Source organism: Pavona decussata, unplaced genomic scaffold (assembly GCF_977016875.1).
Source record: "Pavona decussata unplaced genomic scaffold, jaPavDecu1.1 SCAFFOLD_214, whole genome shotgun sequence".
NCBI lineage: Eukaryota > Metazoa > Cnidaria > Anthozoa > Scleractinia > Agariciidae > Pavona > Pavona decussata.
In genome coordinates this window covers 3,792,669-3,809,328 of record NW_028145619.1, presented here as the reverse complement: position 1 = coordinate 3,809,328, position 16,660 = coordinate 3,792,669, and the positions used below count along the sequence as shown (strand labels likewise).

Here is a 16,660-nt window from a genome sequence, read left to right as displayed (position 1 = left end):
GAACAAAAAGATTCTCTCATTTTAAGAAAGTATAATTTGTCTTTCTCTTAGAAGAGTGTACTCATTTGAGACGAAGGTACTTCTACATGGGTCTGAGAAGATAAAATTAGAATAGAGATGGAAGTTAACTGCCTTAATTAAACTATCTATTTGTACAGGGGCTGTAGAAAGGACCAATTGGAATTAAAATTGCAGAGATCATCCATTTGCTTTTGTCTTAAAAAATGCAACCTGAACATCTGATCAATTAACTATGGAAGATCAATATAATGTGTATCCTTAGAAGCTTGTTTGTCGTCATACAGCACTGTATAGGTATCCATTTCTAGCAGAAGATTCTTTCCCTTTTAAGGCGCCCGTTCCGATTAGATTAGCGAGTTGGTTCTTTTGAGTTTTGGCGTAATGACAGAAGCAAGTTTAAATGTTAAAAAAATATTATCTATTTGTTGAGCAAGTGAAAAATTTGAGAGTTGACGTAATATTTACAATCTCATTTTAACACGAAGAAAACGTCCTAAGCTTGAAATTCCATGCCTGGCTTTTTCCTAATTTATTAAATAAACCTCAGAGATCTGCAAGTTTTCAACATAACCTGGTGACCACACAACTCCCGACCCGATTATTCTGGTTTAAAGTCAGTTCTCTGAAAATGCTACTCCAAAGCATTTGGCGGAAGAGTGCAGCCAGACTATTTCTCATCTGAAAAGCTAATGCTACGCAAAGCTTCATTTAAGGAATCAGAGCAATCAGAAACCTATGGCACACATTATCAGCGCTATGTTCAAGAATTCTACGCTGTACGTTTGATAAAATGAAATAACATACTCATTCCACCTATCGTTCCACCTATAGTTCCATTTACTTTCGAAAGCACTTAGAAATAAAGAATTTTTAAAAGTCTATGAAAAACTCCTACCAATTTTCAGCACGGTATGTTTCCCGTTTGAGGAAAAATTAAGTTCGCTAAGTCGATACTTCCAACCATTCGCTTTTCAACTGTAATGAAAACCCTTGCGAGTGATAATACATTCACGATCTCTGACTTTGCTGTCATAATGATGTTCTCCCATTCTTCATGGCCATTGTCTCTCAAGAGATAACAATTCTCGCGATGGTGCATGAAATCTATTTTGTTATTAAACTAATAATGTTTAATTGCATTGTTGTAAAATGCCCTTTTAGAGAAGCCGGTAAATGACCTCGTTACTTTGAGCGGCACGCCGATTTCTGAAGAACGCCGGCATAAGCTGTGGAATTTAATTGATGTGTCAGGCCTAGAGATTGGAGTATCTAACAATCGTTTAATTTCCCCAAGAGGCAACTGAACTCTCCGTAAATAATGTGAAAACAAAGCTAGAACCTTGAATATATTATCATAAAGAAGAATTTTCAGCGCATGGTCAGACTCCTCTTCAAAAAGGAAACCTAAGATGCTAAAATCTGCTAACGGTTTTTTTTCGTTAGATGCTAGTATATTCCGTAATGTAAAGTTCTTCTGGAAAATAATGGGCCAAATACACGATAAGTTGGATGAATAAAATATATTCAATTTTACCTTATGCGCAACATTCCAGGCCGCTTCTTGTAGAAAGTATTCTATTGGCCGCAGGTTTTCAATTGTTCAGTGATTCTTTCAATAAAGTTTTCGGTAGTATATACCATGCCAATCACATAAGGGATTAGATCAAGTTGGTTGCACCTTCCGCCATTTGTGCGTCGGCTAGCACAATTTACGCATTGGTGTAGCAGTTTTGGAGTAAATTTAACTAGTACTTTGTGCTGTCAGTTTTATAGCTATGACTGTCATGAAACTTGAAGATGTAAAGCTTGATATCTCTGACGCTGTTTTGATGGAGTAAGAAAAACATTCAGTCATGGGATTTGAAATTATGAACAATTCAGTTTTGTAAAATGAAGTACTAACTCAGTGCTGATTGATATTTTAGTTGGCCAAGTAGCCTCCTTCACCAGATTGATGGTTTATGAAGTTGCATCTTACTGTTAATATTTTCGTAGAAGAATTAGTTTTGGATTACGTGACAAAATAACGAGGTGTATTGCGTGACGAACCATGTTTCACTCGTGTCATTGGGGACCTTAAGCAGAGACGACGACGCCGACGGAAACGGAACTTAAGAAATTACCTTCACGTCTTCTGAATAAATTCGCAATGATTTATACTCTCTCAGTTTGTGTAATGTGGCCGAACTATCGAGGAGCTAACGCCTTTAAAGTTCAGAAAGAGAAAGGAAAATTAATCATCATGCGTTCACGTTCTCCATAAAACCTTAAATCTGGTCATTTCACGTTGTTTTGCAGAAGACGGCAAAGAAATGTACCCAAAGTATATAATGCACGTGCAGAGCAAGCGTTTTGCTAATTAAAACTAGTGTTTTTATTGTTTTCTGTCGACGTCCTCGTTGCCGTCGTCGTCGCAACTTAAGGTTCCTAATTGATTTCGTAAGAACGGTGCCCACCTTTTGCAACTGCGCATAGGTTCTGCGCATCTCGATATGGTAAAAGCAACTGATTTCTTAAGTGCCGTACCTACTAATTCAAATTTATTTTTGCGCGATTTTTGACTATGTGGGGAAAGAAGATGTTAGAGGGATAGTAAATTCCAAAGAGAGATAAAATGCTATACATTGTTGTGTATTTTAAAGCTTTTTGGAATTATTAAACTATAAAAAATTGTGATAAAATATTTTTTAAAATCATTTTAAGATTAAAAAATTGCTGAAAAACGACGTTTCGACGTTAGCTAAACGTCATTGTCAAGTCAAAATATGTTCGTTAGTTGCAGTCTATAAATACTAAAAAAACAATAGCTGATTAAAAGCTGTAACGTGAGAAAAAAATTTAAAATATTAAACAAAAAGTTTCGCACGTTTAATTTTTTCGTTTTTCAGCAATTTTTTAATCTTAAAATGATTTTTTAAAAAAAATTTCATCGCAATTTTTTATAGTTAAATGCTTTTCTAAATCACTTCTTGTTCGTTTACAATTATTGTCGCTAAATTATCTCTGAAAAATGCGCGGTTGCCCCAATTTTCTTCTTCGATTTCAATAGCTTTCCCTAAGACCTCCTTTTTCTACATAATCATAAAACCGCGCAAAAATATCTCTGTGTTACAAGGCACCATCGTTAAGAAGACTTGCGAAAAACTGAGAAGTAATAGAGGAAACAAACATCCATGAACAGCTGGCCTGTGGTGCGTAAGCGAATTAAAATCGTCCTAGTAAGGATAACATTCGATTTTATAATTACAAGATGCAGGTTTCTTGGAACTTGCAACGTCATGTCTTTGCGAGTCGTCTTGCATAAAATGGTTACCTTGCAATGTTTAAACCGATTACCGAACGTGAAAGACCGTGACAATTGTGAACGTGCTAGCGACTCGTCATGAAGTTTTTTAGTAGCTTAAACTTTTGCACCGTAAGAATCCTGAATGAAAAAACAAAAAGAAAGAAAGAAAGAAAATACAGCCTAAAGGCACGTTAAACGGTTTCAACATTTGCTTCAACATGCGTTCAAATGACAGTTGTTGAACCAAACGTCGGGTGCGATTGAACAGGTCGTTCAAACAAAATGTCGAAAGCTTGTTGTTAAAACCGTGTTGAATCAAATTTAAACTGGCTTAAACTTTCATTCAACATTTCTTTGTTCTTGAAAATGTTGAATAGCGTTGAAACCGTTTGAACACTCCGTTCATCCAACATTTGCCCAACATCCGTTCAACTTTTGTTGAGCGAATGTCAGGCCTTAAGTCGGACACAAAATGAGATGTTCAACTATGTACCAGGCATGTAATAAGAAATCCATTGTTAATGTTAAAATGTGCCCCCTTTTTATTTGGAAGTACGGATATACTGTATAAATACGGACATTATCCATGTTTATGCTGTTCATTTTAAACACATTTGGTAAAAATAAAAAATAAAAAAATGTTCTTAACTGACTCTCAGCCTGGGTAATGTTCTTAGTTATTATAAAAAAACGGTTGTTATAAAAAAGAGTTTATTTGAATGCATGTGATTCTCTTTTAATGTACTAGCTTTATTGAGTCTCACTATACACAGCGGAATAACTCATGAGTTTGAATCCCTTAGTCAAGCAATTTTGTTCAGTCACATCACGACTCCAAGGTTTACATTAATGTGGTGTAGTTAATGAAGCCTTAGCTTTCTACCGAGCATTTGCTCTCCTTCTATTTTAAAAGCGTTCGTGAATGGGTTTCTTCGGGTGCTTGCAGAATATCAATAAATAAATATTGGTGAATGGACCTTGGACGAAGGCACGTGAACAGCACATGATCCTATTAATCACTGGCCTCAGGAACTCTTGCTTTTCTTTTTCTTCATAGACAATTGTTGCCTTGCATCATCTACCAGAAAGCTGAAATACGAAATACACGTACATTTGGTACGCTAGGTTAACCTGTCTTGATTGACTCTAACGTTATTTGACAAACAGATTTTTGTTTAGGATGGGCCCAGTGGGGTTGGGGAAGGAGACTTTCTCTTATAAAGCCTATATGCACACTCCGCCATCCGTTAAAAGTAGGTTGGACACCTTTAAGGTAACAATACAAGTAGTAGTATTCTTTGATGTAGAGAGACGTAGTAGTATTCTTTGATGTAGAGAGACTGACACTGATACACTATTTATTTGAAAATGGGCAACTCTATGTAAAGAAGTAAAAAAATAACCGTTCTTGGCAGCTAGGCCTGGTTGGTGCAGTGGTTAAGTGCGGATGAGATGAAGCAAATGACCCGGGTTCGAGGTTCACATGCTTGTGGAAAGTGTTAAGTTTGATAAGTTAAGTGTTTGAAGTAAGTGTTACATTGTGTAAACGTGTTGTGATGTCCGACTTCCTTCTGACGGATTGCGGAGTGTGCGCTCCCCTATATGGAGCGTATGTGTATGACGTCATCGCCGCCATGTTAGTGCACCGTCAACAAAAGGTTTCTCATTAGTTTCCTGTGGCTGTGTGATGTTACACCAACATGGCGTCCATGTCATCGTCATTTGAATCTCAAGGGATTGTTTGCATATGCTCCATAGATACAGGGTAGGTGGTTAAAATTACACGCAAGGTTATACTACAACCAATAGGCCATTTTACAGTTGTGTGGTAAGTGGACAATCAAATAAAGCAAGTGACACACTCGAACACCAACCCACGGTCTGGCCAGTACCTTACGCATGCGCACAGCCATATCACCCGGGCAGTGGCAGCCATGGCATAGCCCGACGGCTATGCCATGCTGATGAGGCCTAACAAGGCAGAAACAGCTGTCCATGGCTGCCACTGCCCGGGTGATATGGCTGTGCGCATGCGTAAGGTACTGGCCAGGCCGTGGGTTGGTGTCCGAGTGTGTCACTTGCCTTAATTGATTGTGTGTTAAGTGACCTGGTCTTGGATTCTAAGCGAGGCTGGGGTTGACCTTGTTTTGACACAAACCTCACTGCTTTTCATATGTAGATCATGCTGTTCTTATGCTAACTAGTTTGCATTTACAAATGAAAAGCAGTGACGTCTGTATCAAAACAAGTTCACTCCCAGCCTCGCTTCCAATCCAAGACCATTTCACAAAGTACACAACTGTAAAATGGCCTATTGGAGGATTGAATGTTACGTCATGGCGGCCATGTTGGTGGATAGGAACAACATTTTTATGCAAACTGTGTGAGCAAATTTTCTTTTGTTTTGTCCACCAACATGGCAATGCAATCCACCTCTAGAAAGCTGGTGAGATTTACTGCAGGCCAAAACGCTGCATTTAATCGTCCTTTCTCTTTATCCATTTTACCAGCCTTGCACACTAAATTATTAATGAGTAAGGGGGGTTAGTTTTTAAAGAAACTGTGGTTCTGCGTTGGTGGGGAGTGGAGACAAATGTTTGGATTACCAACAGAGTTGGTAAATTGTCCACCGTAAAGAGATTCGAGTGCTAACATTTTCGAGCGTTAGCCCTTCGGCAGAGCGAATCAAGGAATTGTAGGTTGTTTTGTGTTTACATAGTGAGCAGTCGAGCTACGCTATTGGTGGGAGGAGGGTAACGAGGAAAACAAGAATAAATTAGTCGAATGAAAAGCGTTCCTCGATTCCGTGGGGATTAAGGAGGTCGATTTGGAAGACAAAATTGTTATCCACGTTGAACGAATTCTCGTACAACCTTCAATTCCCTTTTAGTCAGAAAGATGATCCGGAAGAAAAAGTGCTGCGGTCTATTCCGCTTATTCGAGTGGTCCCCTGCGATTCAAATATTGGAACTGAATCAAAAACTGCGGATCCAACTTGATGCGGTGTCTTTGCTATTTTAGTTTGGAAAAAGTAGATTACCTGCCTGAAAAAAGTAGATTAAGTGCCTGAAATGTACATAGACTTTTGCTCTTTTGATATGAAGGAGGGGTAGGTCTGATAAGGGTTATACCCCGTCTGCGTAGCTGCTACTTAAATGGGAAAGTAACTTTCCAGACAACGTACGAATCAGGGTGGCTTGGGCAATCACGGGAATACGAAAACTTGAGGAAAACTGGGGTCGTATGTTGCCCTTTCCTCCCCTCTCCTTCCCCCTACGTGAAGGTGATGTGCAGCCTCCCTCACAGGCGCTCGTTTGGCTCGTCACGTAATTTATTTTTGCGTGACTAGCCAAATGAGCATCTGCAACGGAGGCTAGACCGTGTGATCAATTAAAAAACTGTTACCGATCACGCCGTTGTTAAACAAAAAGTGGAAAACTAATGTTACACCAACCTGTACCAGAAGTAGCAGAATGGAGCCGTCCCGAGGTGCCAAAGTGAATGAGCATCGAAAGTCCACAAAATGGGTGGAAAGTCACCCAGCTGAAACCAAAAGGATATTCATGATTTAGTCCATATTCTTAATCGGCCATTACATGGTTGGTCGAGAGGACAAAAGAAGAAAACAACAGAGCAATGCTCCCAGCCCTAAAGCACAGACAAAATATATTGCACGACACAATTTGTGGCACTGAAGGTCATTTTTTGAGCTGCTTAAAGGCCTGGACCTGATAGACGCCGATCCCGCCTTGGCTTTCACCAGTCCAACAGAAACCAGTCTACGAAAATCATCGTGGTAAAGCGTACAGATATGTTCCAGTCTATTCAGAAAACTTCAAGGGCAGAGCAAACAGACAGAACATAATCCAGAATAATTAACAAGGAAGATAAAACCATTTTTATTACTCGAGATGAGTTGTCCGTGGATATAAAATAGAGAGGCAAAGGAAACGAAGAAGACTGTGAAGTACGCACTACTTCGCTTTGAACTCAAGAGACAGTTTCCAAAGTATGGCGTAATCAATCCCAGAGTTTTGATTGGCTGGGCGGCCATGGTATACGAGCTACTGTCATGTCCCACAGATATGGTATATCAGCATATGCGTCAGCGAGAAAGAAAACATCGCTAAATCATCACGATTTATCTAAATTGAGTGGGTTTTTTTTAATAGCACAATTATTCAACTTGCGCTTGTTGTACATGTAGACCGATGTGATCATTGCCAACTCGGGACTACGCGCCTCATTGATTATCTTTTTTTACATATCCAACGCGCATTTGTGGAATAATTGTTAAGTATAATTATTTCTGACTAGAAGTACAATTATATTACATTTTCAACAAAAATACTTTACTGTATTTACCTCAAGAGCTAAGAGAAGAAACAGGCTTACTGACACCAAGGCACATTTCCACACATACGGTTGCTGCCGGTATCTCTGCAAGTTATAAATATGGGTTCATGTAAATGCAAAGACAGAACACTTCAATCCACGGTAAGTGGGGCTTGAATGTAGAAAAATAAAGGACCGGAACTGAGAAAAGCAGTCTTTTAGCGCCAGCCTCATGGGGTAGACATGTGACCCAGTGGTTGCGCATAGATTATTACGTGTACATTTAAAACATGACATATGCATTGCTTACCGTGTAACACCAACTCAACCAGCTGGATATGTTGATAATACCTGGAGAAAAAAAGAAATAAAGTACAAAGTTGCATTGTCAGTTGTCAGCTAACCGTGAAAATTAATCTAATCAATGATAAAGCGGTGTCCTGATTGACAACAACTTGTGGCAAGCATGACCAAGGAAGGTTTGTGCTGATTCCCTCACACGCCTGTAACAGCGCACACTGAAGACAGTTTTAATAGAGTTCATGCAAAAACGGACTTTCTCACGGTGTAGCTAAAATTGTTTTACTATTTTAGGGGCAGCAGAGTGTGGGTGGAGTCAGGGTTCAAATTTACTCTTTTCAATTTCCATTCAATCTTGGTTTGTAAAATACATTTTACTTACGCCAAGAGGCATACGTCTGTATTTTGAAAGGGTTTAAGTTGATTTGGGGGGCAAAATTTGAATTGTATTCAAACTCAAAACAATCTACGTATCCAGGGCCGGTGAATGCTTTTAGTGCGAACAACAACTATCGACACATTAATATTTTCTACGATCACCTTTTTGCGATTCCAAAACAATTACAAGAATGTTTTAAAAACTATTTTTATTACAAATATGAAATTTAAGGAAAATAGATCCTGCAACTGTTTGTAATAAAACATCCATGGCGATCTTTTAATTTCTCCCATAGACAGAAGAGTATTTATTTTTTAACAAACTGATTCATTGGATAATGCAGTTCCAGACTTTTGCTTGGTTTCGTGGCCATGGTATCATGGACCATTTTGTCAGGGGGAAAAGAAAATATCACTAAATCAGCAAGATTTAGCAATTTTTAGTCGTTCGTTTTAATAAAACAATTATTCGACTTGTACTTGTTGGATACGAGATGCATATAGCCAATTCAGCACTGCACACTTTGTTGGCTGTCTATCATCTTGTATGGAATGCATGCTTGTGGAATAATTGATGAATGTGCGACACTTGTCACTCACCAATCGTTACATTAAACTTCATGTTGTATCCATAGTCAAACTTCACAAAACCCAGATAGTAAACGTGGCCACAGAAAAGGCACAAGAGAAATGACCCAACACAAAAACAGCTGAAAGAGAAAAAAGAAAATAACTGTTTATTTTAACAGCATGAAGCACTCAGTTACAATGCCTTAAGGTAAATCAGATATTTTAGTAGCATAAACATTTCATGTACCAACTGAATTCAGTTCCCATATAGTTTGCAGGTTAACACAAAACTGTGAATCAAATCATTTTCTCAGTAGACTTACTACACTGTACCTGATTTTATTCTCCAGACCAATAAACCTATGTAATAGAAACAGAGAGAAAATCAAGTACCATCTCCTGCCTCAACATCTGATTTAAAACACCCTGCATGTGAAATGTACCTTTTCTTGAAATGTCTTCCCTGGTTTGCTAGGGGCTCAAATGTTGGGTTTAACTGAACAAGCAATGAAGTTGTCAAAGTAAGGAGATTCAGGGAGACTGCCCAAGGGGTGAGTACATACTACTCTCCCTTCCCTTGCTTCAGTCTCCTTCCTCTCACAACTCCCCCAGTCCCAACCCCCCAAACCAACAGGTGAATTATAATACTCTGAACAGTTTCAAAAGAGTTTTCCAATACCCCCCAAAGAAGGGATTTCAAATTCCAGGGAAGTTTGGGAAGGGGGGGGGGGAAAGAATAGGGGATGTATCCAAGGCCAAAAACTTCAAAGGAAAGTAGAGAGCTAATTAAAATTGGAATTTTCAGAAGGGTGGGGGTCTTATTAAAAATTCCTTTCCATTGGAGAGGGGAGAACGAAACTACAAATTACAAATGCAAGACAATAATATTATGAACAATGGGAAGAAACGGAAGATGCGCAAATCCCAAACTGAAAAGCTTCGAAACTGAAGGTGAAAGACCTACCTCATTAGGCAAGCAAACAGTGAAAACATGACCAGGGAAGTCGCACAAAAATAGTCCATTTTCTGAAAGTAAATTGTAAATAAGAATTCGAATATGTGACTGGTAATTGCATTACTGGCAAGGGGTCTTCTAATTATATCAGCAGGGGACTAGTAATAATAATGGTCTAATTTGTCCAGTAAGAACTCTATTCAGAAAATGAGAACTGAGTTCATTAAATTGTTTAGTTATACCTTGAGGCACCAACTTAACACTGTTAAAGGGTCCTCAAGGAAGGGCATTGCTGGATAGGGAAACTACATGTGGCAATAAAACAAAAACGTACATTCTTACACTGTAGGTTCAACTCCTGATATGAGCACCGCGATTTCCTTTTTCACAGTACATGTATGCCTAAGTTTTCATTAACTGAATAATATTAAATACGTCATTCATTCTCAACTTTAAGGTTAATCAACAGTTGAGGAGGAAGGGGGTAAATTGGGTCAAATTTTGGTTATTAAAGGGTGCTAAATTATAACAAGAGTTAGCAGACAAAGGAATAAGTTACTCATTCCCAACTGAAAAACTTATACCTAGAAATGCACCTAGCCCTGAATTTGGGTACTTCATATAAAACAGGCCTTTTTGTCGTTTTCATATGACTTCATGTTTGACAGAATTATGTCTAACATGTGTAACATGTGTAACATGTATATGCACTGCGGATGAAAGATTAAATAGAAGAAAAGGTTCTTGCAGTTATATACGCAACCAGACTGTTGCAAAAAACCTGAAAAAATTCAGGCTTGAATGAGAATGAATTAAACTAATTACCTCTGTCCAGTTAAAATCCCTTGTATGAAATACAGTTGACCAGAACCAAGCATTTAAACTAACCTGAAAATGGAAAAAATTATATTTATAAATTGTCATCAACCAACTACAATATACTGCAAGCATGCAGAAAACTTTGAATTTATACTACACAAGGAAGGGAGGAAGAAAGAAAGGAAGGAAAAAAGGAAGGGAGGAAGGAAGGAAGGGAGGGAGGAAGGAATGAGAAAGAAAGGGAGGATGGATGGGAGAAAGGGAGGGAGGGATGGATAGGAAGAAGGGAGGATGGATGGGAGAAAGGGAGGGAGGGAGGGATGGAGGAAGGAAGGGATGGATGGGAGAAAGGAAGGGTGAGAAGGATGGAGGAAGGGAGGGATGGATGGGAGAAAGAGAGGGAGGGATGGGAGAAGGGAAGGGAGGGATGGCGGAAGGAAGGGATGGATGGGAGAAAGGAAGAGAGGGAGGGATGGAGGAAGGGAGGGATGGATGGGAGAAAGGAGGGGTGAGAGGGATGGAGGAAGGGAGGGATGGATGGGAGAAAGGAAGGTTGAGAGGGATGGATGGAAGAAATGAAGGGTGAGAGGGATGGAGGAAGGAAGGAATGGATGGGAGAAAGGAAGGGTGAGAGAGATGGAGGAAGGGAAGGATGGATGGGAGAAAGGAAAGGTGAGAGGGATCGATGGGAGAAAGGAAGGGTAAGAAGGATGGAGGTAGGGAGGGATGGATGGGAGAAAGAGAGGGAGGGATGGGAGAAGGGAAGTGAGGGATGGAGGAAGGAAGGGATGGATGGGAGAAAGGAAGAGAGGGAGGGATGGAGGAAGGGAGGGATGGATGAGAGAAAGGAAGGGTGAGAGGGATGGAGGAAGGGAGGGATGGATGGGAGAAAGGAAGGGTGAGAGGGATGGATGGGAGAAAGGAAGGGTGAGAGGGATGGAGGAAGGAAGGGATGGATGGGAGAAAGGAAGGGTGAGAGGGATAGAGGAAGGGAAGGATCTATGGGAGAAAGGAAGAGTAAGAGGGATGGATGGGAGAAAGGAAGGGTGAGAGGGATGGAGGAAGGGAGGGATGGATGGGAGAAAAGAAGAGTGAGAGGGATGGAGGAAGGGAGGGATGGATGGGAGAAAGGAAGGTTGAGAGGGATGGATGGAAGAAATGAAGGGTGAGAGGGATGGAGGAAGGAAGGAATGGATGGGAGAAAGGAAGGGTGAGAGAGATGGAGGAAGGGAAGGATGGATGGGAGAAAGGAAAGGTGAGAGGGATCGATGGGAGAAAGGAAGGGTAAGAAGGATGGAGGTAGGGAGGGATGGATGGGAGAAAGAGAGGGAGGGATGGGAGAAGGGAAGTGAGGGATGGAGGAAGGAAGGGATGGATGGGAGAAAGGAAGAGAGGGAGGGATGGAGGAAGGGAGGGATGGATGAGAGAAAGGAAGGGTAAGAGGGATGGAGGAAGGGAGGGATGGATGGGAGAAAGGAAGGGTGAGAGGGATGGATGGGAGAAAGGAAGGGTGAGAGGGATGGAGGAAGGAAGGGATGGATGGGAGAAAGGAAGGGTGAGAGGGATAGAGGAAGGGAAGGATCTATGGGAGAAAGGAAGAGTAAGAGGGATGGATGGGAGAAAGGAAGGGTGAGAGGGATGGAGGAAGGGAGGGATGGATGGGAGAAAAGAAGAGTGAGAGGGATCGAGGAAGGGAGGGATGGATGGGAGAAAGGAAGGGTGAGAGGGATGGAGGAAGGAAGAGATGGATGGGAGAAAGGAAGAGAGGGAGGGATGGAGGAAGGGAGGGATGGATGGGAGAAAGGAAGGGTGAGAGGGATGGAGGAAAGGAGGGATGGATGGGAGAAAGGAAGGGTGAGAGGGATGGAGGAAGGAAGAAATGGATGCGAGAAAGGAAGGGTGAGAGGGATGGAGAAAGGAAGGGTGAGAGGGATGGAGGAAGGGAGGGATGGATGGGAGAAAGGAAGAGAGGGAGGGATGGAGGGATGGAGGAAGGAAGGGATGGATGGGAGAAAGGAGGGGTGAGAGGGATGGAGGAAGGAAGGGATGGATGGGAGAAAGGAAGGGTGAGAGGGATGGAGGAAGGGAGGGATGGATTGGAGAAAGTAAGGGAGAGAGGAATGGACTCAGGGAGGGAGGGATGGATGGGAGAAAGGAAGGGAGGGAGGGAGGCAGGGATGGAGGAAGGGAGGGAGGGATAGGGGGAAGGGAGAGATGGACAAAGGGAGGGAGGGAAGGGGAAATGGGGGAAGGAAGGAAGCAAGGAAGGGAGGGAGGGATGAGAGGAAGGAAGGGACGGGAGGAAGAAAAGAAAGACGGAAGGAAGGAAGAAAGGGAGGAAGGGATGGGAAGGAGGGATGAAGGAAGGGAGGAATGGGAGGAAGGGAAGAGAGGAAGGAAGGAAGGAAGGAAGGAAGGAAGGAAGGAAGGAAAGAAGGAAGGAAGGAAGGAAAGAAGGAAGGAAGGAAGGAAGGAAGGAAGGAAGGAAGGAAGGAAGGAAAGAAGGAAGGAAGGGAGGGAGGGAGGTTGGGAGGAAGGAATGGAGAAAGAAAGGGAGGGAGGGAGGAAGGGAGGGATGGATAGGAGGAAGGGAGGAATGGATGGGAGAAAGGGAGGGAGGGATGGAGGAAGGGATGGGAGGGAGGGATGGAGGAAGAGAGGGAGGATTGGAGGAAAGGAGAGAGGAAGGAAGGAAGGAAGGAAGGAAGGAAGGAAGGAAGGAAGGAAGGAAGGAAGGAAGGAAGGAAGGAAGGAAGGAAGGAAGGGAGGGAGGGAGGGATGGAAGAAGGACGGGAGGAAGGGATGGGAGAGAGGAAGGAAGGAAGGAAGGAAGGAAAGAAGGAGGAAAGGAACGAAGGGAGGGAGGGAGGGATGGAGGAAGGAAGGAACTATTAAGAGTTCATGTGATTTATAGGCTTACTGCTAAATTTGTTTTCCACACTAAGTGCATGTTGTAATCTGTGCTGGGAACAGCAGATCTGAACATTCTCCAGCCAAGAATGTGTCCCACTGCATTAAAGATTGAAAATAAAACTGATGCAGGCTCTTGAATTCCAAGGAATCTCACAAATGGCCACTGCAAGAATCAAAGGGTTTGATACAATGAAAATAGTAATAATTATTGTTAAACATTGACCCAAAGTTTTATAGTATTCAAGACATACATTGTTACTTGAATTTAATAAAATAACTGTTTCCTCTAGCCAGTACAATATAGTCCCGAAAAATTCCAGTTTACTTAATAGCACTATATTCAACTCCTACATAGCAGTTAAATCATTCTCAGCTCTGCAGATCAGTTACTTGATTTGACAGATGTTACATGATCCAGTTAGTTAGTTGTTTCCAAAGGTTCACCAGCTGAACCTCGATAGCAGGCTGTTTGTTTAATGCACAGTTGGATAAAAAAGGATAATGGATGAATGGAGATAGTGTGAGGAACCTCAAAACACTGAAGAAGATAAAAGACAATGTAAACACTGTACGGTCACGCCTGGTGGACACTCAAATGTGGTCCCAAGGGTGCATGCCTGCCTGTGGAACATTGGATTACATATAATCCTCCTCAGGGAAGAATGTCATAGCTGGTCCATGGTTCATTTCCCCAACTGCAATAACTTGTCATGGACTGGCTATCTTTACATGCATGTACAGGTATGCCTCAGAGCTTGTATCAATAATTTCAAATGCTGTTAACCAGCAGTTTGAAATTAACAATGTCCACCCATTAGAAAACATTAGAAACTCTGACCTGATACACGTCAGGTAAAATAAATGCTCTTGAAGCTGTCACCAAAATAATTATTTTGCTTCACCTCACTAAGAGCGCCAGGCGTACAGCATGCAGACACAGAAGGCTCACTCTTACTTTTATAAGTGCCAAAGATTTAGCAACATTGCATGCATCTAAGATTTTTTTGCTGCTTATTGTGCAGTTTCACCGCTTCATCATAGCAGCCAGGCAACGAGCTGGGTATCCTTTATCCAGAATCTACAACATGGATGAGACACCGATGCGCTTCGAACTTCCATCAACGCGTTCGCTGGAGTTCACCGGCAGCCGAACGGTTCCCATAAAAACCTGCGGAGCAGAAAAGCGGAGCTTCACTGTCACACTTGCCGTCGCTGCGGATGGAACAAAACTTCCACCCAAGGTCATCTTCAAAGGCGTCCGGTTTCCGAGAGATCTCGTCGTTCCAGATTCCCTCCGTGTTTCTTTCCACAAGAAAGGGTGGATGGATGAGTCAGGTGTGAAGGAGTGGATTCGCCAGTGTTTGCCGCGGACCCCTCGTAATGAACAGTCGCTGTTAGTGTGGGACTCATTCCGAGCTCACTTGACCGATGAAGTGAAAGAAGACCTCAACCGGCGGAAAATTGATGTAGCAGTTATTCCTGGAGGCCTGGCCCCTGTTTTACAGCCGTTAGACAAGTGTTTGAACAAGCCGTTCAAGGACAATGTCCGAAGAAAGTACTTGGCCTGGATGATCAGCGGCCCGTTCGAGTACACTCCGGCTGGAAAGAAGAAGGCACCATCGAGAAATCTTGTACTTCGATGGGTGCACGAAGCATGGCGAGAGATTCCGGCGGAGATGGTTACTAAGTCCTTCAAGACCTGTGGAATCTCCAACTCTTTGGATGGAACTGAGGACGACGTCGTGTACACTGAAGAGGTGCAGGAAATCGACGACGATGAAGAAGACAACGAGTTCGACACGGAAAGTGAAGGCGAGAGCGATGGCGAGTAAACTGTTGGTCAGTTGAAAGCTCTTAAACAAACGGCTCCTTTAGGAGCCACCACATATATGAAAGTCAATGACCAACTTCAATTTGTTTTTTCTTATATTTCTGTATGCAGTACTATCTCGGCTTATAGACAAATAAATCTATGTTTCCCATGAATTTGCTGTTTCGGAAAAATTTTGTTTGGAAAAACACTCGGCTATAAGCCGAGGACCCTTCTCTAGTTCAAATTTTCGAGATTTTGGTAAAGTTTTGTGAAAAAATTGCTCGGCTTGTAGACGAATAAATACGGTAAAATGCAGCAGTCTTGAAATGCAAGTGACAATTCATGAACTTCTCCATTTTTCTGCAAGAAAAAAGAAACAAGGCCATATTAAACTGTCCCTCCCCCAATCCCCTCACACAATTCTGCTTTGAACAATTCAAAAGGCATTTTTAATCTGTGGTGATGAGGAGGAAACAGGCCTGGGATGATTGCTCCATGCATGTGGATGCAATTTCAACAGTGAAACTTAACAGTTTTCTCCATTATTGTAACTATTCATCCCACTCTTTAATTTACCCAGCAAATCCTTTCAGAGCTTTGGCTTTCAAAACCTCCACCTTTCCTCTCAGAATTCTCAATGATGTTGTGTAGAGAAGAGTATGGATGGAGCCGGTATTAATATTTTCTAGAATTGTACAATTGGTGTGAAAAAATTTACATGCAGGCAACTGAAATGTTTGGGACAAACTTATACATTCCAAGTATCTAACTGTACATCACCTTTAAAATCTAATCTTACCTTGCCATAAAATTGTTTGATTGGTTTGTTAAATCTCACATCAGTCGTGGTTACATTGTGCATGCACTGGTACTTGCATTCATCAGTGCAATCCCACCAAAAAATAGTCAGATATAGAGGCAGCTTGCCAGGGTATTCATCAAGGTGGCAGCCTCGTTCACACTCTCTTAAACACTGACGGAAAGGGTAACACTTGTCTCCTAACGAACCTTTTACAGGGTTCCATAACAGTATGATCAAGATTAAAACAATGCTCTGCAGGTATACAATGATGCTCCTAGAAAAATCATGAAAAAAATGTCAGTTGGAAGATGGCACAATGCTCTATACATGTTAATTTGCTCTGAAAAAAAAATTGAATACTTTGCAGTTTAAAAAGATTAAGTGATGTTACAGGTCTTATGCATAGCTCAAGCTTAACCTAGTTTCTGTACGATTTGAAGCAACTAGGGGTACAATGTATTGCCACTC

General features: G+C 41.6%; 1 protein-coding gene and 1 long non-coding RNA gene across 2 annotated transcripts in view; both read right to left on the bottom strand.

The window, feature by feature from the left end:
• Positions 1–4,036: 4,036 nt before the first annotated feature.
• The window catches only part of LOC146460362 (GPI-specific phospholipase A2-like PGAP3), an 18,007-nt gene continuing 5,383 nt past the window's right edge, over positions 4,037–16,660 (bottom strand). The window contains exons 2-11 of the mRNA XM_085088561.1: positions 16,190–16,466; positions 13,585–13,740; positions 10,671–10,733; positions 9,855–9,916; positions 9,224–9,250; positions 8,921–9,030; positions 7,953–7,993; positions 7,673–7,747; positions 6,762–6,850; positions 4,037–4,396 (exon numbers count right to left, since the gene is read on the bottom strand). Of these exons, the coding sequence (XP_084944687.1) occupies positions 4,333–4,396; positions 6,762–6,850; positions 7,673–7,747; positions 7,953–7,993; positions 8,921–9,030; positions 9,224–9,250; positions 9,855–9,916; positions 10,671–10,733; positions 13,585–13,740; positions 16,190–16,466 (964 nt within the window). The 3' untranslated portion in view covers positions 4,037–4,332. The remainder of the gene's footprint in view (positions 4,397–6,761; positions 6,851–7,672; positions 7,748–7,952; positions 7,994–8,920; positions 9,031–9,223; positions 9,251–9,854; positions 9,917–10,670; positions 10,734–13,584; positions 13,741–16,189; positions 16,467–16,660) is intronic.
• Positions 13,925–16,183, bottom strand: LOC146460363 (uncharacterized). Its single transcript, XR_014857716.1, has 2 exons — positions 15,769–16,183; positions 13,925–14,410 (listed from the first exon to the last, which is right to left on the bottom strand). It is a non-coding gene; the product is annotated as an uncharacterized LOC146460363 (long non-coding RNA).